The sequence below is a fragment of the Parus major genome, chromosome 1A (genome assembly GCF_001522545.3).
Source record: "Parus major isolate Abel chromosome 1A, Parus_major1.1, whole genome shotgun sequence".
In the NCBI taxonomy this organism is placed as follows: domain Eukaryota; kingdom Metazoa; phylum Chordata; class Aves; order Passeriformes; family Paridae; genus Parus; species Parus major.
In genome coordinates this window covers 69,310,343-69,333,146 of record NC_031773.1, presented here as the reverse complement: position 1 = coordinate 69,333,146, position 22,804 = coordinate 69,310,343, and the positions used below count along the sequence as shown (strand labels likewise).

Here is a 22,804-nt window from a genome sequence, read left to right as displayed (position 1 = left end):
TGGGCATTTCTAAAGGGAGAAACTGAAGAGTTAATTCCTTAGACTGTGCTGCTGGAATGTTGATTTTGTTACTTTTATTTATTTCTATGAAGCAGTACATTATCAGAAAGTGGCTGACTGCTTGTTTCATGTCTTTTAGAATAGTATAAATGTAAATTACCCAGTTGTGCCACAGAAGGCAAAGGGAAGACTAATTCTTATTACCCAAAGTCAGAAGACTTTTCATTTTTCAACTTCTAAGTAAACATTGAATGTTAATTAAGCCCTGCACAGAACAATCAGCTTTTAAAGCCTGGTTGCTGTGGCTGCTTATTCTTAAAGCTTTGACTAGTTGTGATACTGATATTAGATATTTAGAGTATGAACACCTTTGGGCTTTTTCTGTAAATTCTTATCAGAAATGCCACTTCAACTGCTTCTTAATGGGAAGAAACAGTAGTTTCATGTTTCTTAGAAAGTCAGATGCAAAGATAACTTGCAGTAGAAGAGGTAGTTGCTTTTCAATTTTTTTAAAGCTTCAGTTTACACAAAATAAGTTTTGAGAAGCATTTTTGTGTAAATGAAGTAAGTGGAAGCAGGAAAGGTACTTCATCTGTCAGACCTTCTCATTAGCCTTGGTCAGCACGGAAATTTGCTGCTGCTTTTCCGGACAAAAGAGCCTGGGGAGAAAGTAAACAATGTGGAAACTGCAACTTGAAAAAGTCATAAATGCCATTTGTCTTGGGCAGTGTATTTACTACTGACTCCTTGCAAGTTTTTTTTCCTTTGGGGAAGAGAATACATTGTGTCTGGGCATACTGCAGGCAGAGATGAAATGATGCAAAATTACTAAATTGTTTGATACTCCTACATGGAGCTCTGTAGTGAAATATTCCCTACAAGTCTTACATGAGATGAGCCTCCTCTGAGGTAGTACCTCAGATGGAGTGGAATTGCCTGAGGACTCTGCTGTTACTGAACCTGTGAATGTTTTATTGTCCAGGCAAGAGTTAAGTTCGTTTCAATGAGTGCTACTTTTCTATATGAAAAGGTACGCTCATAAGTGATTAAACAGTCAATTTTGTCTTATAAAATATTTCCTTTTAGCTTTTTGGGTAGCATACAGGACAGTAGCACTGTGGTTTTTGTATTTGAAAATACTAACATCTAATGTCATCTTTTAATTGCAAATCAGAGGCTCTGCAGTGTTGCTGCTCTCACGTTCTGAATTTCATATTCCACATCTGGCAGTGACCTCAGGGGTTTGATTGGATTTCAAGCACTGATCACAATGGATAGGCAGTGACAACAAGTCTCGTTCCATTGTCAGGGGCAAAATTGATTTCTTATTGTGAACTGTTGGAATTGAACTGGAAAAGCAGCTCTAACACCAGCAAATGTTCCCAATTGTAGCTATGCCTGCCATGGATGTATTTAATGGATATTTACAACTCACCTAAATTTCCTAAGTACTGTATGTTTTTGACCATGAATTGAGTATGAATTCTATAAAGTTACTTCACAGAACTGCCTAGTGAACTGTGCATGTTGATGTGCTTTCACTTTTAATGTATGAATTACCTGTCTTGTTCATGTCAATACAGCCTCAGCATCCTCGTGGGGGAACACCACCGTTCCCAGATTCACAGATATTTTTCCCAACCGTTCATGAACGGCCGGTGTCTTTCTCACCACCACCTGTCTGCCCGCCGAAGGTGGCAATTGCTCAGCGGCGCAAGAGCACTTCATTTTTGGAAGCCCAAACTTGCCACTTCCAGCCATTGCTGAAGACTGGCCAGAGTTTAGTTCCACCTGGGGGTAGTCCCACCAATTGGACTCCAGAGGCATTTGTTATGCTGGGCACAGCAGCTCAGAGAGTCGCTGGAGAGCCTCTGCATGTGCAAGTAAATCCCGTGTTTGAGCAAGCTCCCGTCCACAGTGACTATAGATCTGGACCAACACCTCCAGAGGATGCTCACTACAGGATGCATCCGGAAGCTGTGTATTTGGTGGGCATGCACTATCCATCACAGGTATCGGAGCAGTTTGATCAAGTAGCTCATAACTCTCACGCGGCCGAACAGCATTTGAAGCAGGTCTCTGAGTCAAACCATGGGCGAGGTGGTCCTCCACAAAGCTCTGTGTTCGACTTCCAATCGGGGCAAACATTCCTGGCAAGACACATTCAGAACCTGAGGCTGGATTCTGGCACGGGTCCCCTTTCTCCATTATGCAGTGTTTCGGCTCCCCTGAGCGCAGAGCCGGCCCAGATGACGTTGCAGCAGGTGTTTGTTCCGCACTCGGCCCCGGCCGTGCTGTCTCACGGTGCTGACGGCAGGGCCAGCTGTGTCTTTGAGTTCCATGTGCACGCTCCCGGCCCTGCTGCGGCTGAAGGGGCTTTGCCCCCGCGGGCCTACAGAACTCGCCGGGGCTCCATGGAGAGCAGCCAAGAGGAGCCTGCCCCGGGCGTAGGCTCGCACGGTCGGCTCCAGCCCGTGACAGAGGAGCGCTGCAGCTATCTTGGTGCTGGCCTAGCGGCTCCCAGAGCGGGCTCTGCCAGGCGCAGCTGGCCAGAAGGAAGCCCAGAGTACTCCAGTGATTCCTCACAGCTGACTTCCTCTGACACTGGTGATTTCCAGTCTCCTCCCCCTACAGGGGGATCATCTTCTGCTTTTGGTTCAGACTTCTCATTGCCCATTGTTCAGCTGCCTCAGAAGGTGTTGCAGGAGTCGCAGCTCTTCATCTGCTTCCCCCAGGGCGCCTCAACTCAGCAGGCCTTGTCCACCTCGCTTTCATCAGGACCACCTGCATCCTATCCTCAGGTTACAGGAGCAAACCCTTCCACAATTTCACTGCTTTTTATAAGTCATACTGAAAGGGAAACCTCGCTTTTAGACCTGCTCCTCGTGGTTCTAAGAATTAGCATTGGTGGGGGTGTCTTTGCACCAAGTCTGTCGTAGGATCTCTTTAACTTCTCCAGGTTGCTGTGGAATAATGAGGCATTAGCAACCATTTGGTCTGCGTTCAGATTTGGCTGAAATATTGGCAGGGCTTTTTTGTTAAAAGTAAAAAATGGTCAGTGTTCTTCCTGGGTCTAGCTGCTCTTTTGGTGAGAGATTGCTGGAGTACCAAATTGGCTTTTAAACAGTGGTTTTAATGAAATGTGTCTTCTGCACAGTTAGAATCAGCAGCGGTAGCACAACTTGCTTTGTGTTTCTGTTGCTGCTCTTTAGCCATTTTAATGTGTTATTTGAGGTTGAACTTTCATACAAATAATGTTTCATTAGACAACAAGGTTATTTTGGTGACTATCCAAAATGCAGAGCTTTTTCTAGACTTGGGGAAAGGAAGTGGGAAGAGAGGAATGGAAGGAGCTGTGTTATGTATGTGTACGTGGGTTTGGAAATGTATTTATTGAAGTATTTGAAGAAGCTGAAAAGGCTGAGTAGTTAATTAATGGCACAAGCAAATGTTGCTAATTGGTATTGCCCCCCTATAAGCCTTATGTGGTGTCCTTTTAAACAGCAAAATTTGAGGCCTGAAGCTTAGTTTGGAGATGTGTGTTTTATCAGCATATGTGCTGTTTGCATTTGCAATGGTCACTTTTCTGTGCACTGTGAGGTGTGTGTCTATATACATTGTGTCTGCACTCCTAGTCTGATTTCTCATAACTTTCTGTGAAAAGAGAGGATTTACTTTAAGTGGATTTCTCTCTTACCTTTTTTGTCCTTGGAGCTAGGGGCTTTGACATTTTAGTTGCTGTAGTATTAGCAACTTTGGGATTTGTGTGAAGGAGAATAATTTTGCTCTCTGTGTTAAGATCAAGAGCTAAGTATGTAAGCCTTTTTCTGTAAGGGATATTAAAGGTGTTGTAGTAAAGCTGGAACAGCTTTCATCACTAGTCTAATAGGTAGCAATTGCTGTGCAGTAGAATTTGTAGAATGAATCTCCTACTCAAGAACTTTGAAAACTACATGGAGATTTTTTTTTTTCTCCATAAACCGTTGTTAAACTCTGGAGGTGAATTCTGATGGATATAAAATACATCTGGAAAACAAAAAAAAAGAGGTCACTTCTTTTGCAGAATATAAGTTCTGGGATCTTTTACCTAATTCATTGGAAGATGAGAATTTGAAACCCAAACTGAGTCAATGTGAACAGATGTTACAGCAGTGGGACTTAGCACATGTTCAGATCCTTGCCAGTAAAGGCCTGAAGCTTCTAAAACAGCAAAGAAAAAAATGGTTCTCTTCATTGGCAGTCTGCTTTCCCCAAAGTTTCCATAATTAGGAAAGTATGGAATTTTAACAGACTTGTTCCTAATGAACTTCTGGAAGCTGAATGATCACAGCATTAAGGAATTTTCTTAGATATTCCTGATATGATGCATAGGCACCAGACATGCTTCTTACAGAGGCAGTTCACCCTGGTGGTGCATGCTCAGGGAACTCATCTGGAGGTCTTTGTCTAGTTCTCCCCCAGGAGCTGGTAAAGAAATACAGTTATCACAAAAACAATAATTGCAGATCCTGGGATCTGATCAAAAAAATTTTAGCCACAAAAATAATAATGAAAGTCCATTCCATTTTCCTCTGCATCTTCCACGTTCATTTGTATGCCACTCATCCATTTTTTTCGTTGCTTACTCGAAAATTCTGTCTTAGCTGGAATGTGGACCCTCTTACTCCTCCATATCCAAGTCCTGGTAGCCTTTGAATGGTAGTGACTCTGGAAATGATTATTAGCCTGTGTTTTGACATGCCTCTCAAAGGAAACTCATGACATTTATGTGTACTGGGTACTTTGTAATTGGTCTAGAATTCTGTATATCTTCGTGCTTGGTTTTTTATGGATAGTTTTATTTCCATGTGGCCTCTTTTTATTGCCCCAGCTGGCTGTGTTCAGAACACATGCAAAGGTAAAACTTAATGCATCTATTTCCAGTTACCCTACCAAGGCATCCTGCTCTTAAAGCATCACCAGTGGAAGAAGAAGCTGGTAGGCTGATCTGTCTCATGTTGAGGGGTGTGTGGGTTGCAGACCTTTCTGTATTGGTTATTTTGGAAGACTGAAAATGACGTTCAGAACTCCTCCAGATTGCTCTGCTTTGTTCTGGTTGTCGTAATGGAATTTGGCCAGAAGGACTGCTTGTCCAAAAGGACAAGCTAGAAACCTATTCCAACCAGATCATTCCAGGCAGAAATGATTTTAACTGCCTGCAGCAGAAACCATAGAGAAATTTCTCAGCTGATTGCCCTTTTTTGTCCCCCCAGACACAGGTGCAAGGCCAGCCAGCCTCAAGCAATGCATCAGTGCCATCCCAGCCTACTCAACACACTCAGGTAAGGTCACAGTTCCTAAGCTCAGGACTAAAGTCCTCATAGTATAGAATTTTGGTGACTTTTAAGAGCAATTTACGACCTCCGTCACCATTTGACCCAAAGTTCTGCAGCAAAGGAATCGTGGTTCCCACAGAGTCTAACATGCTATGAGATACACTTTTGACTTTGAGATTTATTTTAAAAATCATGTTAATGCTGGTTTTCCCATGCCTGTCTTCCCCAACATCCACCTGAGCTTGCAGTGGTGGCCCTGTTCAAGGGGAGACAAGTCAGGATTTGCAGATTAGACTGTCTGGACAGGCAGACTTTATTCTCACAATTTCCTCCAACTGGAAATCTGATCTGCCATGTTCTCGTCTCTTAACTGCCTTGTCTTCCTTTATAGAGTCTTCATTCTTGGTTTCACAGGTGAAAGAAATCTCTAGCAAGATTTGATGTCAATAATGGAATTGTGTTAGTAATGCTAATAAGTAATTGCTAAAGCTTAGCTGACTTGGCACATTCTGAAGAACCACTGATAGATATCACTTAGGAGAGAGTAAAAAGCAGAATTTAAGTAGGATATGCTTTTAACAACTTCTGTTGTGGGGTTAATACAGCTTCTTGCTCTTTTTCCTGCTACAGAGTGCACAGCAGCCAGCCTCTTCCCAACAGCCTGGACAGTACCAGCTGCAGCAGCCCTCAGTTTCTGCAAGCCCCACTCCTGCACAAACAGTCTCTCAAACTCAGACTTCACAGATCATGCCAATGCCTCAGGCAGCAGCTGGGTCACAGGTAAACAAAATTCTTTCTAGCAGAAGGTTTTTTTTTTCCTTCTTCTTCACAGCTGGTAGATTCAATATGCTGCTGCTTTCACTTTTGTCATCTTTCCTGATGGTTTCAAAACATTCATCCAAACAAGAGTATTCTTATTGTACTATAACTGTCAATTTTGTTGAAAAAATGTGTTGGGAACCCTTTTACATGTGGCAGTCGTGAGTAATTTGAGGGAAAGAGAGCACTTCCATGCACAAAGATCTTTAAATTGTCAAAAATATCAGGAGGCATATTGATAAATGGTGTATTGTGAACAGATTTTCAGGAACTTGTCATTTCTCTGTTTCCCATCCACTGTCTATCCTCTGCACCATTACACATGTAAAACATATTCACTTATTTAGGCAGTGAGCTATAGGACTCCTTTCTTCATTCTGTCATCTTTCTGACCCAGCTCTTCTCCTTTACTTCCTGATCAAGAAGCTTCTGTTACTGAATATTGCTTCATTTTGGCTCCTATCTCTGTTGAATATGTGAGCCGCAATTTTGTTTTTAAAATTATTGTTTTGTTGCTTGTTCATCTAAACCGCCTTTCCAGTTGCATCATTTGCTGGCTTTAATTGACATATTCCCTGCCATTCTCGGAATGCTGGCACAGTGGATTTGATTCTCCTTTGCTGTAGCCCCCATACTCAAAGCTGGCAGATTTGTTTGCACTTGTTTGCTGTAAGAAGGCAGGCTTTGGTCTGGGGACGGAGTTGAGGGGAATTTGATTGTGTTTGTGCACAAATCGGTGCTTCAGGGCATTCAGATGCTGCTCTTTCACCCTCTGGGGGTGTCTGTTTCAAGAGCCCCTTGAGTTCTTCAAGGGAAGTGTTGCAAAGTGAGGACTGTTTGGCACTCCAGCCAGCTTCCCAGCCACTCTGCCAACTGTGCTCCCCAGCCACTTTAACAGAGTGCTGTAACTTGAATAATGCTTTCTTTGACTAATGTGTAAAACTCTGCTTTCCGCAACCCTGCTTTAAAAAAAAAAAATCTATCTCTATTTTCTTTACCTCCCCAGCTTCCTGTTTCCCAAGCAGTGTCGATCATCCAAGGCGAGCCTCAATTACCTGTTGCAGCATCTTCTCTCCCTCAGCCTTCAGTTGCCCCATCAGTCCCCATTGGCTCTCATTTTCTGCCCGTGGGACAGGCCTTGCCAGCTTCCGTGGTTCCCCAGTTCCCCGTGTCTCAGTTGCCTGTAGCAGCTCCTCACGTGCCAGTGGCTCAGCCAGCTTTCCAGTCGCTGCCCATTTCCATGGCAGCTGCCATCAGTCAGCCGCTGCTCCCGCTGCCCACGTCCGCAGCCGCTGTTCCTGCGGGAGCGAGCGCTGTCCCTAGCCAGCTGCCCAGCCTGATGCAGCCTGTGGCTCAGCTGCCCAGCCAGGTTCTCCTGCAGCCGCCTGGCCAGGCCGTGGGATTGCCAGTCAGCATTGGACAAGCTGCTGAAGCCTCACTTCCTGCTGCAGATGCTCTTTACCAGGTATAGTTGCAAGCCAGCAGACCTCTTCTCCACATTTTTGCCCGTTCCTCTAAGGTACCGGACCTGAGCCGCGTGCCCTGGCCAGCTCACTTCTCATATGAGAGCCATTGAGCCACGAGGATAAATTCTGTTGTGCCACAAAGAACCTTTTTAAGGAGGAGAGAAGAAAAAAAGTCCTTGGACACCCATGTGCTTTGGATTTTTCATATTTGGCACTGGAATTGGTGTAAAATGACAGAATCGTAGTGCAGGGCTTTGTTCAACCACTGTGTGAGAGGGAACAGCCATATATATTCATGAGATCTGTCAGCTTGGGGAAAAAAACATAAGAAATTGTAACTTTAAAAATAGGAGATGTGTGTTGGAAAAAAAAAAATCAATGGTGGCATACTCAACAATGTCAGTATTTCATTGAGAGTCTGGGAGGGGTGGGACAGGGAATTCATAGAAATCAGTCAGGCAGCGTGGATCTTGGATGTGACGTAAGTACCTGATGCTGGTAGTGACCTGCTGGACCAGTGGGCATGGACTGTTCCAGTGACTGTGTGATCACTCACTGTAGAAGTGGCAACCTGATTAATGATAAAAGTGTTCCTTGTTTCTGGGTCAGCTCATTACGAGAGGACAGGAAGAGCACCAGAGTGTTTTTGCTATTTAATCTCAAGAATCAGCAGCAGTTGTGTAACATCTGAGCCATAGTTGTTCGGCCTGAGAATTCTTCAAGCTCATTTCTAATCTCAGGCTTTAAAATCTTAAGCTATGTAGGCAGCTGCAGGAGTTGGGAGATGAAAATTGTTTTGCCTAAGACTTGGGACTGTGAGTGGGGATTTGCTTGTTGGGGCATGGTGACTTGCATGCTGGCTGCATGAGCAGTGTGCTCCACTTCTTTGGGAGGATTTTGGGAGTGCCTGAACAAATACAGAAGGTTGGAACGTGCCCTTGGAACCGATCCATTTTTTATTACTGTCTGGTTTCCCAGTTATCTCTGCCATTCACTGACTTGATTCCCTCGTTTCTGTTGCAGGGCTTCCCATCTCGGCCGACACCGCAGTACGCGGGGGACTCCAACGCCGCGCCGTCCTCGGCTGCGGCCGCCGCCAGCATTCCTGCTGCTGTGCTGTCCCCTCCCCTGCCCGCTGAGGCCATGGCCCAGCCAGGCTACCTTGCTCCTGTTGGGCAGCCCTATGGGGAGCAGAACGTTCTAGCTTCCATGGGCAGCCTGGGAGGGCAGGTCCAGGTGCCCCAGCCTCCCGGGAGTTTGGCCCAGCAGGCCTCGTCTGCCTCCTCCCAGCAGGCAGTGGTGGAGGTAAATACAGGGAGTGTAATGTAACAGTAGATTTTGGATGTTGGACTCATGCAACGGTGTATCTCTGTGGGGAACTAACCCCTCCTGTGCTTGTCTTCAGCTGGAAGTTAATATTTCAAATTACCTTTTTCTTACAGCAGAATGTCATGCCAATGTGGGGACCTTGTTGCCACTGGTTGTTCTGTTGGGAAGTGAGTGTGCATCCTGCAGGCAAAAAGCAGTAAAACACTTCACTTCTTGCTAGTACTGTAGAACATTTTTGCCATATCAGAGACAAGCTGCAGTGGATAGCCTTTGGGAATCTGTTGTTATGCCTCTTCCCTGCAGTGTGGTTCTTGCAGGGAGAATTGGAGTTGTCTTTGTGTTCTGCATTGGCTTGCCTCTTGCACATTCTGTTGGTAGGACTGACTGCATGGCCAGCTGTAGTGACACGTGGCAGTAGAAGGGACGTGTGGCTGGTTTCCTCTCCTCACCCCTCCTCAGATGACATTTTGCTTCACTGCAGTTTGCTCTAGAGTACTTTGGAAACTAAAGCTGTCCTAGAAGCCAGCTGTTTAAACTTCTAAAAAGGCAGAGCTTTCAGCTTTACAACTGCTTTGGGAGGAAACCCTGAGGACTGTTGGGTTGCTTGAAGAGGAACTGTACTCTTTGGGGGGGTTTTGATTGTAGGTTTCTATCCATAGGGTACTCAGGGAGTCTCACAGACTGCTTCTTCAGAGACTCTGCCAGCAACACAGCCTGCTCAGTCCACCCCTTTGGCTTCTTCCATGGATAGGTGAGCATTGCTTCTTTTCACCAAACTGAGTTCCAATGTCATCTAATAATTCTGTGGATAATCTTTAGATGCACTTTTTCACCATGGATATATTTTTTTTCACTGGGAATGTTCTTGAGGATATGAGTAACTAAAGTTCCTAGAGGAAAAACAGGGTCATGAAGGGTGGAGTAGGTTGTGATTTATGGAGGGAGTAAGTAAGGTTGTGTGTAGTGATGAACATTTTTAAATTGTCATGTCAAATAGATCATAAGTGACAGTTTTTTTGTCTTTTGGCACTTGAGCAGAATTCAAACTCCAATGATAGATTTGCACAACACAGCTTGCAAGAGGTATAGGAAAATAATTAGTTAGAATTTTTATTTAAGCAACCTGAAGTGTTGACAACTCGATGATTAACACCCATCTACCACTTCCCAGAACAGAAGATGATGTGGTAGGTTAAAGAGTATTGTTGCAGTTGTGCATATACATGGATATCAACAGGAAGTTGCCTTTTGTTTCTAGTGCACATTCTGATGTTGCTTCAGGATTGAGTGATGGCAACGAGAATGTCCCAGCCTCTAGTGGAAGGCACGAAGGCAGGACCACGAAACGTCACATGCGGAGGTCTGTCCGCAGTCGCTCTCGCCATGAGAAGACTTCTAGGCCGAAACTGAGAATTCTAAATGTGAGTATTTTTTATTTCAGGGACAGTTCAGTAGTAATGATGTGTTTCTGAGCCTCTACAAGCATTCCAAGTATCATCTGTTTAGAGCTTTTTGGAGCATTAGATACGGCAAAATGGGCTTAGCTACCAGTGGTTCCACAGACTACTGCAGAATATTCAGTGTATCCTCAGAGACCATTTATTAGCCTGGAAAGATAGAACATGTTTGTCTTACAGCAGTACTGTTGGTTTGTCTCAGTGAACTTTCAGATCTCAGTGAACTTTAGATCCTTGTGCTTTTGGTTTGAAGTATTATTTTCTTTGCTTTAGGTTTCTAACAAAGGTGATCGGGTAGTGGAATGCCAGCTAGAGACACACAATCGGAAAATGGTTACTTTCAAATTTGATTTGGATGGTGATAACCCTGAGGAAATAGCTACAATTATGGTAAGATATATTTTAGAGATGGAGAATCCAGTCACTTGTATTTTTTTTGTTTATGGTTTAGAATTGGTCTCTCATGTAGCATGGTGTGTGTTCCCCTTTTGGTACACCACCACAACTAGAAATTTGGCACAGAGTGGTTTAGCAGTCTGATTATTAATTAATATTGCATGTACAAGTCTCTTGAAAATTTGTGTCAGTTTTTACCTTAGAATTGAGGTTTTTATCAAGTTTTTATCAAACTGTTTCTGTTTTTTTGGTTGGTTGTTTTTGGTTTGTTTTTTTTAATCTGAATTTTCAAAACTACAAGCAACCTTCTGGAAGTGCCAGGTTAAAAAAATTCTGCTTGCTTTTCTAAGAGCAGGTATTGCTACATCATCTTATTCTTATTCTTCAAGCATCTCACCATTGTTGTCAATTAAAATAGGAGGATTCTTCCATTAAAGTAAGAAAGGGGAATTGCATTTTGGTTTTTGAAGGTACCCAGTGATTGATGCTCATTTTGACTTTTATCAGAAGGAAAAGCTTCTCCATTCCATGTATGATGGCCAGGCACAGGAAAGAATTTGTCCTACAGAGATACATTTAAAGGAGAGTATTGAGTAGCATAGAATAGAATCCCCTATTTCTTTTATTTTTTAGTTTAGACTCTTATTTTTGGTCTGGTACAGTCTAAATGAGCCTGAGATGGTTTTAGTGTTACTGAAGTGGGGGAGAATGACAAAACCCAGTATCTTTTGCAGCTTCTTGGGCACCTGTGCAGTGTTTATATTTTGCTTAGAGAGTTGGCAGGGTCTGAATTGGTGTGTGCTGGGTTTGTACTCGTCAGAAGGAACCAAACACTGATATTGGAGAAATTCTCTGCCACTAATGGCTTTCTGAGAAAGAGGAAGAAGTTGGTTCTTGGCTAAGAGCATAGCCAACATCTGCACAGTCAATACCATGAGGTCATGTGCCAGGAAATACAAGAGTACACAGATGGCTTTCTTCACCTTAAACCTAAAGTGAGCCTATGGAGAGAAAAAGAGTATGTTTGATTTGTGAAAACTAAACAAGCAAAGCCAAAACTAAGAGACAAACACTCTCCAAGCAACAAAAGTTGTAAATATTTGAAGATGAGTGGAAGCAAAGTAAGTGAAGCTTGCATCCAAAATGCAGTCATGTAGTTAAAAGTGTGCAGACTAATTTAAACATCTGAATCTGGAGCATTGTGCTCATGGGCTCCTTGTTGAATATTGAGCAAACTTCAGATTGCAAGACTTTGTTGTTTCTTTTTAATCATGGTACTGTTAGGCATACCCCATACAGGTGCCTGTAGGTCCCAAACTGAAAGTACTGAAGATTTCTTTAGCTAGTATTCTGCATTGCAGAGGCTGATCTAAGCACATCACACCTGAATTCCCTTTTCTTGAACCAGCATCCCAGGAGTTTGGTGTAAAAGCAGTAATTTCAAGCTTTACCTCTAAGGCAGTTTCTCTCTTTTCCAGCAGAGGCTGTGTGGCTGACAGCTCTACTTTTGTTTCATAGACTGTCTCTGCAAGTTTTGCCCTGCATAATTTCAGGAGGCAGAATACTCTCATGGGTTAGACCAAATCAAAAATGCCTTTCTAACTACCAAGTATACTTGTTTAAACTAGTTTTGTCCAACATGAGCAAGAGAAGTTATTTTTGTAAAGCAATACAGTGTGTTGGAACTAGTTAGGCTGAGCCATCTTCCCCTCCCTGTATTTGGGAACATAATTCATACTGGCTTTCATGTAACACAACCAGACATTAAATCAGTGATGTGCAACCTGCACAGAGGAGAAGTTGTACATGTCATGGAAAGAGAGAAGCACAGAAGACATCTCACAATACAGAATTTTCAATTTCTTTTATATTAGAGTTATCTTTTAATGTGTCTCTTAATGCACATTGCATTGATTAGACAGGAGGAATTGCAGTAAGATAAGGCTGCTAATTTTAAATTTCCCTGTGCTAAGCAGAGGTTGAGGTGACAGTCTGATAAAGAAGTGAGATTGAGTGTTGTTCCACAGCAAAGATTAAACCAGGGCACACACTTCTGTGCTGGAAATAATTGGAGAAAGTTATTTTTCTCTAAGGTGTCATCACCTCCATCTTGTGCAGAAGAACAGCAAAGGGAAGACAAACATTAGCACCAGGAGTAAGTTGTAGTTATTCAATACATTGTTTTGAAATAGTTTGTGGATAATGAATGTTGCTTTGTTCTTTTACAGGTGCAGAATGAGTTTATTTTAGCAACAGAGCGAGACTCATTTGTAGAACAGGTACGAGAGATTATTGAGAAGGCAGATGAAATGCTCAGTGAGGACGCAAGCGTGGAGCCAGAGGGGGATCAGGCCTTGGAGAGCATGCGCACAAAGGACGACGGCTTCTTCCCGGGGTCACAGGTATGTGAAGGACACATGCCTCAGCTCTTGCTGTCTTCCATTTTGGGTGGTGTGCCTGTGTGAGTAGAGCTAGCTAGAAACAGAAACTTCCTGTCATGAGAGATAGGAAAGGACAGTAATTAAAAGACAAAAAGAGAAAGCTTCATATCAGAGTGAGTGCCTAAGATGAAGTTAGAAAGCTAAGTAACAGACCTCTTGCTTTTTGGTGTGTTTGAAGACTTCAGAAGCCGCTGAATCTCCTAACAGTCCACTAAACAGACAGTCTTAAATGCTGATGCTTCTTGGATTTGAGATTATTGTGAGGTAGGAGAGTAAAACCCCAACCCTGTGCTGCTCACTAAACACTGAGAGTCTGGTCTCAGGCCCTCCACCCAGTGAAGTACTAAGAGACTGGATAGCTCGCTTAGGAAACACAGGTTTTGAAACTGTTTGCTGGGTGCTGAAAGTGGTGACATTTCCTGAATCTCTGCCTTAATTACACCCAGAACTAGTTTGGAACATCCATTAATCTGTAGGATGTTTAAAGTAATCAGTTGGATTTCCAAAAGAATTTTTAGATCAGTTTGTTACATTGACACTCACTAAGCTGAGAGTCTCTAAAAACATTGTAGCTGACATTTATCTGGGCAGAATTCCTCTAGTTTGGTGATGGTGCTTGGGTCCCAGGTTCTGCTTCCCTTAAATGCCCACATTTCAGTAGGTTAGCATTTTAAGAACTATCTTGTGGGTTTCTGTTTCAGAATAGAAGTTTAAATTTTATCTTACTTTACAGAAATTAGAGTTCAAACAGCCAGATCCTACATCTTCCATGCCACAAAGAATAGGTAAGTCTTTTGTGATTTTTTTTTCAACAGTTACCTTTTTCTGTTTCAGCGGATGGGTGCAGCCAAGTTTTTATTTTGTATGATGGAGTGCACATTCCATATTGCAGGTTGTGTATTTAGTTACAGCCCTGTGTCACTAAACATGCACCTTCTTTCTGTTTAGGGGTTCCCTCTAGCTCCTTTACCCAGGTTGTTCATTCTGCGGGAAGACGCTTCATTGTCAGCCCCGTCCCCGAGAGCCGGTTGAAAGAACAGGGCTTTTTCACATCTGCTGTTGTTGGAGGAAGCGAAACTTCAGATATGGGTGAGTTGTCCAAACTCTTACAAGCTGATGCCTAGGACATGTTCATCAACACCCAGGTAACTAAAGTGTTCTGAAGATCTCTCAAAGTATGTGGGGAAGTAGGGAACTCCCCGTGCTGGTCAGAGGTGACCATAATTTGGGTCATACCACATAGGATTCTTGGAGGAAAACTGCTGGTGATCTGTCACCAGGACTCTGAAACCTTAATTCTCTGCTTTAATATAAGCCCAGATTTGTGTGTTTTGTTGTTTTGGTGTGGGTTTTTGGTTTGGTTTGGTTTTTTTAATGCTAAGAAGTAAATGTGGTCTTAGTCTAGCCATAGACAATAATACTGTAATGAACTGTTTCAGGCGGACTGATAAATTTCTTTTCTTCCAGTTGCAGCATCTCCTGTACATGGTCCTGGAATGAATCTCTCCCACTCAGCATCATCACTGAGCTTGCAGCAAGCTTTCTCTGAGATGGGGCACGCTCAGATGACAGAAGGACCTAGCACAGCTCCTCCAGTGTTCAATCAAACAATCCCTCCGTTTCCACCTGCACTTTCTACCATGGCGGGCAGCGCTGCAACTCCTGCATCCGTGGCTACTTCTTCAGTATCCGTTTCCTCCAGCACTGGTGTTTCTCTGCCAGGACCTGTTACTTTGCCTTCAGAAAATGCAGCTGTTGGAGCTGCACCAAGCACAAGCGTGCCAAGCTCTATTTCTCCACCTCCAGCCTCACAGTCCGCACAGCAATCGACCGGCGTCGCTTCCAGCATCAGCGCCCCCGCTTCTTTCTCCTTATCTGCCACGTCCCAGCCTGCCCAGGCAGTGGCTGCAGACATTGTCCCCAGCATCAGCACACCATCGTCCTCAGCACTGCCACCTGCCCAGCTTCCTGCTGCCACTGCCCTCGCTGCTGCAGCACCGGCTGTGACGTCTCAGTCCGCCCCTCAGATCGTGAGCAGTATGGCAGCACCACAGGCGTCTGTTGCCCTGTCTCTGGCTCAGAACGTGGCTTTGCAGCTTCCCCAGCTCAGCAGCAGCGGCTCTGTGTCCAGCCTGGCAGAAACAACAGTCGTAAGCGCCCCACAGTCGCTACCTGAGGCCGGGCACTCCCTGGATAAATCTCATCCCTGCAATGCAGCTGGCTTGTCTCTGCCAATCTCGGCACCTTTATCATCCTCTGTAGCATCAAGCATATGTGGGTCAGTCTCTCAGCCACTCATCCATCCCTTGCTTGTTCCATCAGGAATTACATCAACACCTGTCCTGCCCCAGATTTCAGGTGCAACACCCATGTTGCCCCAGGTTCCCTTGCCTGGTGTCTTGCCACAGCCAGTCACTAACTTGCCTGCAGTGCAGCAGACTTTGATCCACAGCCAGCCTCAACCGGCTCCATTGCCCAACCAGCCTCACGTTCACTGTCTGGAGGCTGATGCTGATGCTCAGTCTAAAGCCCCTGGTATTGATGATATCAAGACCCTGGAAGAAAAGCTGCGCTCTCTGTTCAGTGAGCACGGGAACGTGGGCACGGTGCACCCGTCGGTGTCCCTGGAGACCTCGCTGCTGATGGAGACCACTGTTGTTCCTGGCATCCCAACCACTGCAGTTGCACCAAGCAAACCCCTGACATCCATTAGCACTTGTATACCTCCGAGCAGTTTGCCTCTTGGACCAACTGGCTTGCCAGTGCTGACTCCAGTTGCCACTCCTGGGCAGGTGATGACCCCTGCCAGCTACATCTCGGCCTCGAGCAGCATCGCCACCGCCGCGGTGAAAGCGGGGACCTCTCCTTCCAAGGCCCCTCTCAGCAGGGTACCGGTAAGGACAGCTCTGGTGGGAATCTGCCTTCTTGGGCAGGATGCTTTTTGTAAAGCAAAAGAGTTACTCAGGAAGAGGTTTCTTCATTTAATGTAGTGTTCAGAGGTTTGTGCTCTGGTTGTTTTTATGTGTCCCAAGAGGTGTTGTGTTTTGTCCCTAATGTGCAAAAAAAAGATCCAATTCTGTTTTATGCTTCTGAGAGATGTCTCTTATGTCACTGTTGATTTTTCTTCTCTTTAAACTACAACGGGTGAAGCAACTGTGGCTTGCTTTTGGTGTTTGTTTGGGTTTTTTTCTTGATACTGATATTTTTTTTTTTCAAATAGCATTTGAATGTTTTGCTTTACATAGCTTTTTATCTTGTACATGAGCACTAGACAGAGATGGTTGGCTGCATATTTCACAAAGTGGTGGATTTGAGGTAGAGTAGTTTTGTTTCCTGTCATGAACCTGTTCCTTGCAGTCAACAGTGAACCTGACTGAAAGGTTTTGTTTTTTTTAAAGAAGTTCTCTGCTACTAATTTGATACATGGATGCTGTTTTCCTTTCAAATCTAACATTTATGAGAGCAGAATTTTGAGAAATTTAAGAGATACCTGAAAACAAACTTTTTTGTTAGTTTGTTTGGTTTTTTGGTTTTGTTTTTTCTTTTGTTTACTCACTCATGCTCTTCAAGCAAAGCACTCTTTCACAAAGAAATAATGACTCACAGTAACAACCTAAGAGGTGCTGTGGATGTTGTTACCTGCTCACCCACCAGATATATCAATATGTGAAATTTTCTCTTAAATGTCTGCCTGTGTGGGGACACAGCATATTTCAGTATTTTAAACTATTTTGGTAGTCCTTTCCTTAAATGAAAAGGTAGCCCTTAAATGGAAATAAATTGAAGAAATTTTCAGGTATTTAACAGATCAAAAACTATAATACTCACTTCTTTTTGTTTCTGAGCCGTTTTTTTGTGCTCATCAACACTTTGTGTTGGTTGTCCTTAGCCAGCCTTGCTGTCAGCCAGTTTCAGGCCATTCAGATTGAGCCAGTGCCCCCAGTGTCTCCATTCATTGTCTTTCCATCTACTCCTTGTAGGCAAAGCCAGTAGAGAATCTCTGCTATGGAGCAGTGGGAATACATGCCAAAAAAGTTAAGGAAATCCAGACACCAAGGCATCCATTAATATCTCAATGAAATTGAAAATTGGAAAAGAAATATTAGAAAAAAAATGGGAACTGGTATTTGCTCAGGAACAGTTGGGGCAGTTAGAAAATTGCTAATTGCAAACCTTTAATTACAAAGACACGAGTTTAAGTGTAATGAACGTTACAGAGTTTTTGATTGTCAGTTGTAGAAATCCTGCCTCCTCTCTGAAGTTTTCATTTTTCAATTTGTTTTTTTACAAAGCTGAATTTTACCTTCACTTTGTGTTGTTGCTGAGCATTAAGGAGCTTATTGCTTTAGTCTTGTGGGGTTTGCTAGACTCTATATTTATTCTGTTTATGGCCAGACTGTTAACCTAGACAGTTAAATGTGTTTCAGCTTGTCTTACAAATGTATTTAAAGTATGTTTTGCCTCTTACTTATAAACTAAATGATGAGGTTGTCACAGCTTAAAAGTTCATCATGCTTCAGAACAGGTAACGTCCTCACACGTGTTCCTGCTGCACAAAGAAGCTGAGCTAATGCACCTGGGCCTGGCTGCTGCTGAAGTGTTTTGGGGAGGATAGATAACTCTGGGAGTGCCCTCCACTGGCAGCCACTCCTGCAGTTGGCAGCGTTAGTTTAAGCTGTGGCAGCACACTGCAGGCCAGAAGTGGTTCAGGAACTCGCCAGGCTGTGTGCTCAGGCTCCATGGGCACTGTCAGACCTCCACATGGCAGCTGGCAATAAGAATTGCAAATTGTCTAATGGGTTGCTTAATTCCTACAACTTCCCACTTCCCCTAACAATGGAAATGACTAACTGGAATGTGCTGTCTGACCTGGTGAGGAGGCTTTGATGCCTCCTTCTAACCTTTCCAGTCTCTCTAACCTCCTCCACATAACCTGGATGACTTCCCCCTACCCAGCTGCATGGCCTAATCACCTTCTGTGGGTCATCAACACACCCTTCAGGCTCAAAAAGAAGTGATGGATCAAAAGATCGGTGTGAGAGCTCTACAAATCTGTTTCTCAACAAGTGGAGACATCCTCAGGCACTCACAGTTCCTGTTCTCAAGTCATGGTGCTTGGAACAAGTTGCTGGAAGCATGCAGCTCACAGTTCTAATGGACAGTTAGCATAGATCTGTTGTAAGGACACTGAGTGCATTCTTGCACCATTTTAGAAATTAAGCTTCTTGGGAGAATTATTTTAGCATTTCTTCCAGACTTGAAAATAATATCCCCAAGATATTTTGTTGCTGGATACTACAGCTTGTTTAAACTGGAAATTGTTCCAAGGATAATCTGGATTATAAAATCAAAACACAGCAAACTTCCCCCAGTTTGGTTGCAAAAGTCCCTAAAGACTCTATGCTAACTGTCCAGGAAGGAATTCTGTAGGAGAAAGAACCAGTTAATGCTTGTGTTGTATGACATGACTGACTGTAGCTTGGTATCTGATCCTCTGTTGTTCCATGTCTGATGGACGCGCGTTTCCTCTTCGTTATCCGTAGGTGCTCCCAATAGGTTCTGACCTCCCGGCTGGCACTCCATCCAGTGAGCAGCTGCCACCCTTTCCAGGACCTTCACTAACTCAGGTGCTACACAACTTGGCAGATTTGATCTGCTTCTTTTCCCTTCAGACAGCATGTTTCAATTAAACTCTCCACTGCATGTCATTAATGTTCTCGGTTTTCTTTTCTTTTGACTGAGTAACCCCTTTTGTGTAAGTGCAGCTGCAGCCTGAGTGCCTTCAGCACTGGCTGGGAGCCACCTGGTCTGGGGAGAGCATCCCTGCCCATGGCAGGGCCTTGGAACTGGATCATCTTGAAGGTCCCTTCCAACCCAAACCATTCTGTGCAGCTTTCCCTTTGGGGTGCTGTACCCAGTGCCTAATCATTCTTAGGGGTTTTAGTGTGTTAATCTGAACTTGAAATATTTTTTTTTAAAAAAAAATATATAATGCAGCAGGGTGTGTGCATTAAACTTGAACCTGTTTTCTCCTTGAAAATGATATGGTAGCAAAATAATACAAAAAACTATATATTGCTGTGAAATGTTTATGAAAATGTGAAATTGCCTCAGTGAATTCTTCATGAAGTTTTGGGGTTTGGTTGTTTCTTTTGATGATTGCCTTTTTGTTTGGTTGGTTGTTGGTTTTTTGTTTTGTTTTTGTTTGTTGTTTTTTTTGTGTTTCATATTGTTTATTTTGTGATTATTGCTACATTCTGATTTCACTAGGCTTTAAGATTTGCAAAAGGTATTTGAAGCTCCTTATCATAAACATGACTTGAAATGCAGCAGTGGCTTCCCCTGCTTGGCTTCTGTCCTTGGTTGCAGCAGTTAGCTGGGATATTTTGTGTGGGAATGGTGGTGCCAGGCAATAGGACAAGAGGCCATGGGCAGACACTGATGCTCAGAAGCTCCACCTGAACATGAGGAAGAACTTCTTTCCTGTGCAGTGACCGTGCACTGGAGCAGAATGTGCAGAGAGGGTGTGAAATCTCCCTTAGGGAGATGTTCCAGAACCATCAACAATTTGGTGATACCTGCATTCTTCCCGTGGGCAGGTATCAGATGGATCAGGAGACAGCTGGGTAAAAATCAGTCATTCCAAAATCAGTGGAGTTCATTTTCATTGCTGGAAGCTCAGTGTATTTATTAGTAGTATTTTCCCCTTAGCTCCAAAGCAGTTGTAGCCACTCCTGTGACTCAGGCCATGGTACCACTGCAGAAGGCTGCTTCCTGTTTGTCATGGGTATTTCTGGCAGCATCTGTGGCATGGAAGACTCACAAATATAGATCCCTTGCTTCTTGTCCTTTGCAAGCAACTTACCCAATTTCACTTCTCATTTGAACTCTGAAGGATTGTCTAGGAGCGAGACAAAATTGGAGCAGACCAACTGGATCAAATCTAATTGACTGTTGAGAGCATTTGCTGCTATCACATAATAGTATCTGGAAAATTACTGGCCTGTCTTAAAGTAGACAGGCGTGCCTTCTGTGCTGCTTCTGTCACCAGTAGGTGATTACACAACTTTTCCCCTTCCCTTAGCAGCAGCCTCGTAATTTGCAGAGTACACGTCATCTCGAGACCAGTTTTGAACAGTCTGTTCCATAGTCTTAAATGCCTGTTCTATTTATTCCTTAATTGCTTTTTAAAGTGTATTTAGATTAATCTCTCAAGCTTCATTCTGGTCCCCTTGTTCCGCAGGGAAATCTTTATTTCCTGATCATTCTGATAGCTCTTTGTTTTCTTGAAGCAAATATCTTCTTGTGAACATAAGTGATAAGAATTATTGAGTATTTCAGGTGCTATGTCCCCTTTATTTTACAGTGTTAGATTAAATTACCTCACTAGTTTCTAAGCAGTGGAATTTCTGAATGGAGTCATAGAAGTCTACATCTGCTTTTTTTTGTATAATGGAATTGATACAGGCTTTATTGTTCCTAGGGGTTTTAGTGTTGCTTTGAAATCCACAGGTCAGGAAGAATGTTATCCTGGCAACCTGTTGAGAGCATCTTTATGCTATTGTGTACCTCTAACTTCCAGTGGAAAGTAGTATTTTTATGTTATCATGATCTCTGCTTCAGTTTTAAAAAGAGATACAGCTTTTTTTTAAATGTAAAAGACTTGTAAAGATTAATAATGCTAAAGATTGGATGCGAATTTCTGTTCTGTAGGGTCAGAATTGTGACTTAATGCTATCTGACAATGCATTCTTTCAATGTATCTTAAGAGCATGGTCCTAATTTAATCATTTTGAGACTGGTACTTTTTTAATCTTAAAGATATTTTTAGGTAAAATTACCTTCTCTTCTTCTCCCCAGTCCAACTGACCATGTTAGCAAAACCTCTTGTATTCTAGCTGAAATCTAAGTCATAAGCATACTTGAGAGGTTCTGCCCCTCTTGATTGGTTTTGGGTGGCCTTGCAGAGTTTTTTCTTTTTCTTTTTTCTAAAGTTGCAGTTAATTTACCTGTTCTGTTGCTTTTAAACAAACATGTTGCATGTTTGTTTAAATCTTCCTGTGCTATACATGTTAAGTCTAAATGTGGAGGAAGGAAGCTTGATAGAAATATGGAAGCTGTACTGAGTGCCTTAAATTTTGCTATTAAATATGTCTGTTTCTCAGCAATGCTTTGCTTTTTCCTGAGCTGGGACATGGTTTTATTTTACTCTTTTCTTTCTCAGTCCCAACAGCCACTGGAAGATCTGGATGCTCAGCTGAGAAGAACCCTTAGCCCAGAGACCGTCCCAGTGACATCTGCTCCTGCCTGTGTATGTTTGCAATGTTGGCACTTGAGTAGTCTTGAAAAACCTCAGTGTTTTGTCCAAGTTGTGCTCTTAGGTCACTGCCTTTAATATCACTACAGCAGCATTTAGACTTGTAAAAATAAAAATTCAGAGTCATCTTCCAGTTTGTGGGACTGAGTCAACCAAAATCGGGAAAGTTTGTATTATTGCAATAGATTATGTAATTTCCTGAGGCTGTTTGCTGGTATTAGTTGTTATTCCAGCTTTTCTGGTGATGTCACCAAAGTAGAAATGGAAGTGACTGTGGAATAAAGGGAAGGAGCACTAAACAAGCAATATGTCATATGTCAGTCTTAATTTGGGAGGGATGTTTCAGGTGTGGATCTGAAACTTTAAAAGCTCCTATAAAAGAGTTTGGATACTGAACAAAGATAAATGATTGACTATCCAAGTGGCTATTTATGCATTATTTCTACACAGGCCAAGGGGGTGATCTGCTCACAGCCTCAGGGTTATAAAAAAAGCCTGCAAAATCTCTTTTTTTTGTCTTCTCATGGGTCATACTCGGTCCCTGTTGGAAGCAAAAAACCCATGTAATATGCAGTACATCAGATTTGTTGGTATTCAGTGAAACTGCTAATTATTTTAATTTCTTTTGTTTTCCTCCCTGAACCTGCAGTCTGTGCCCTCAGTAGCATCAACAACGGTTACTGGGCCGGTGTCCGCAGTGAATCAGTGTCTGAAGGATGGTAAGGCAGCCATCACTGCTTTAGGTGATTTCTCAGCATGAAATAGAAATCAAAATGGAACAGAGTAACCACTTGGAAGGTTATAGCCTTTTCTACCAAGTCACAGAGTGGCAGCTCCTTGAGGGGATCTTGCTAGTTTTGAGTAGCCAGACTGAAATTTTCCCCTGTGGCCAGGAGGAGTGGGATGATAGATACATGTGTGTTGTAGTGACTCATTTAGGATTTAAAGCTGTCCAAAATGCTAAATTAAGACTCAGAGTCTCCACAGGGCTGCTAAGGTACAGCATCAGGACTTGAAGGAACTGTTTTCTGTCATGTGTTACGTCCCTGGCAGCAGCAGCAGGACTCTGTTTGTGTCATCACACTGTGTTCTACATGTAGGACACCTCTCCCTTGCCTGAAGGGGTTTCACTTCTGTTTGAACACAGAAACCAAGGTTAAATTACTGAAAATTAAAGAAAGGTAGTAAGAAACCCAGAGTTCCTTCTGTCTGCTTTAGAACAACTGGAGGTTAACTGGATGATCACCAGTTAAAGTCTGGATGA

The 22,804-nt window shown here is 43.2% G+C and overlaps 1 protein-coding gene across 12 annotated transcripts in view; it reads left to right on the top strand.

Annotated features, from left to right (window-relative positions):
• WNK1 (WNK lysine deficient protein kinase 1) overlaps positions 1-22,804 on the top strand; it is a 97,766-nt gene that overhangs the window by 59,975 nt on the left and 14,987 nt on the right. For 8 of the 12 annotated variants that reach the window (XM_015627446.2, XM_015627445.3, XM_015627448.2 and 5 more), the window contains 15 exons: positions 1,584-2,012; positions 5,253-5,321; positions 5,946-6,095; positions 7,141-7,599; positions 8,624-8,905; positions 9,589-9,680; positions 10,188-10,350; positions 10,660-10,776; positions 13,011-13,184; positions 13,957-14,008; positions 14,172-14,312; positions 14,691-16,117; positions 18,767-18,850; positions 21,448-21,534; positions 22,190-22,259. In XM_015627446.2, coding sequence (XP_015482932.1) covers positions 1,584-2,012; positions 5,253-5,321; positions 5,946-6,095; positions 7,141-7,599; positions 8,624-8,905; positions 9,589-9,680; positions 10,188-10,350; positions 10,660-10,776; positions 13,011-13,184; positions 13,957-14,008; positions 14,172-14,312; positions 14,691-16,117; positions 18,767-18,850; positions 21,448-21,534; positions 22,190-22,259 — 3,796 coding nt within the window. The remainder of the gene's footprint in view (positions 1-1,583; positions 2,013-5,252; positions 5,322-5,945; positions 6,096-7,140; positions 7,600-8,623; positions 8,906-9,588; positions 9,681-10,187; positions 10,351-10,659; positions 10,777-13,010; positions 13,185-13,956; positions 14,009-14,171; positions 14,313-14,690; positions 16,118-18,766; positions 18,851-21,447; positions 21,535-22,189; positions 22,260-22,804) is intronic. The other 4 variants (XM_015627454.3, XM_015627455.1, XM_015627449.2 and 1 more) reach the window with 3 other exon arrangements.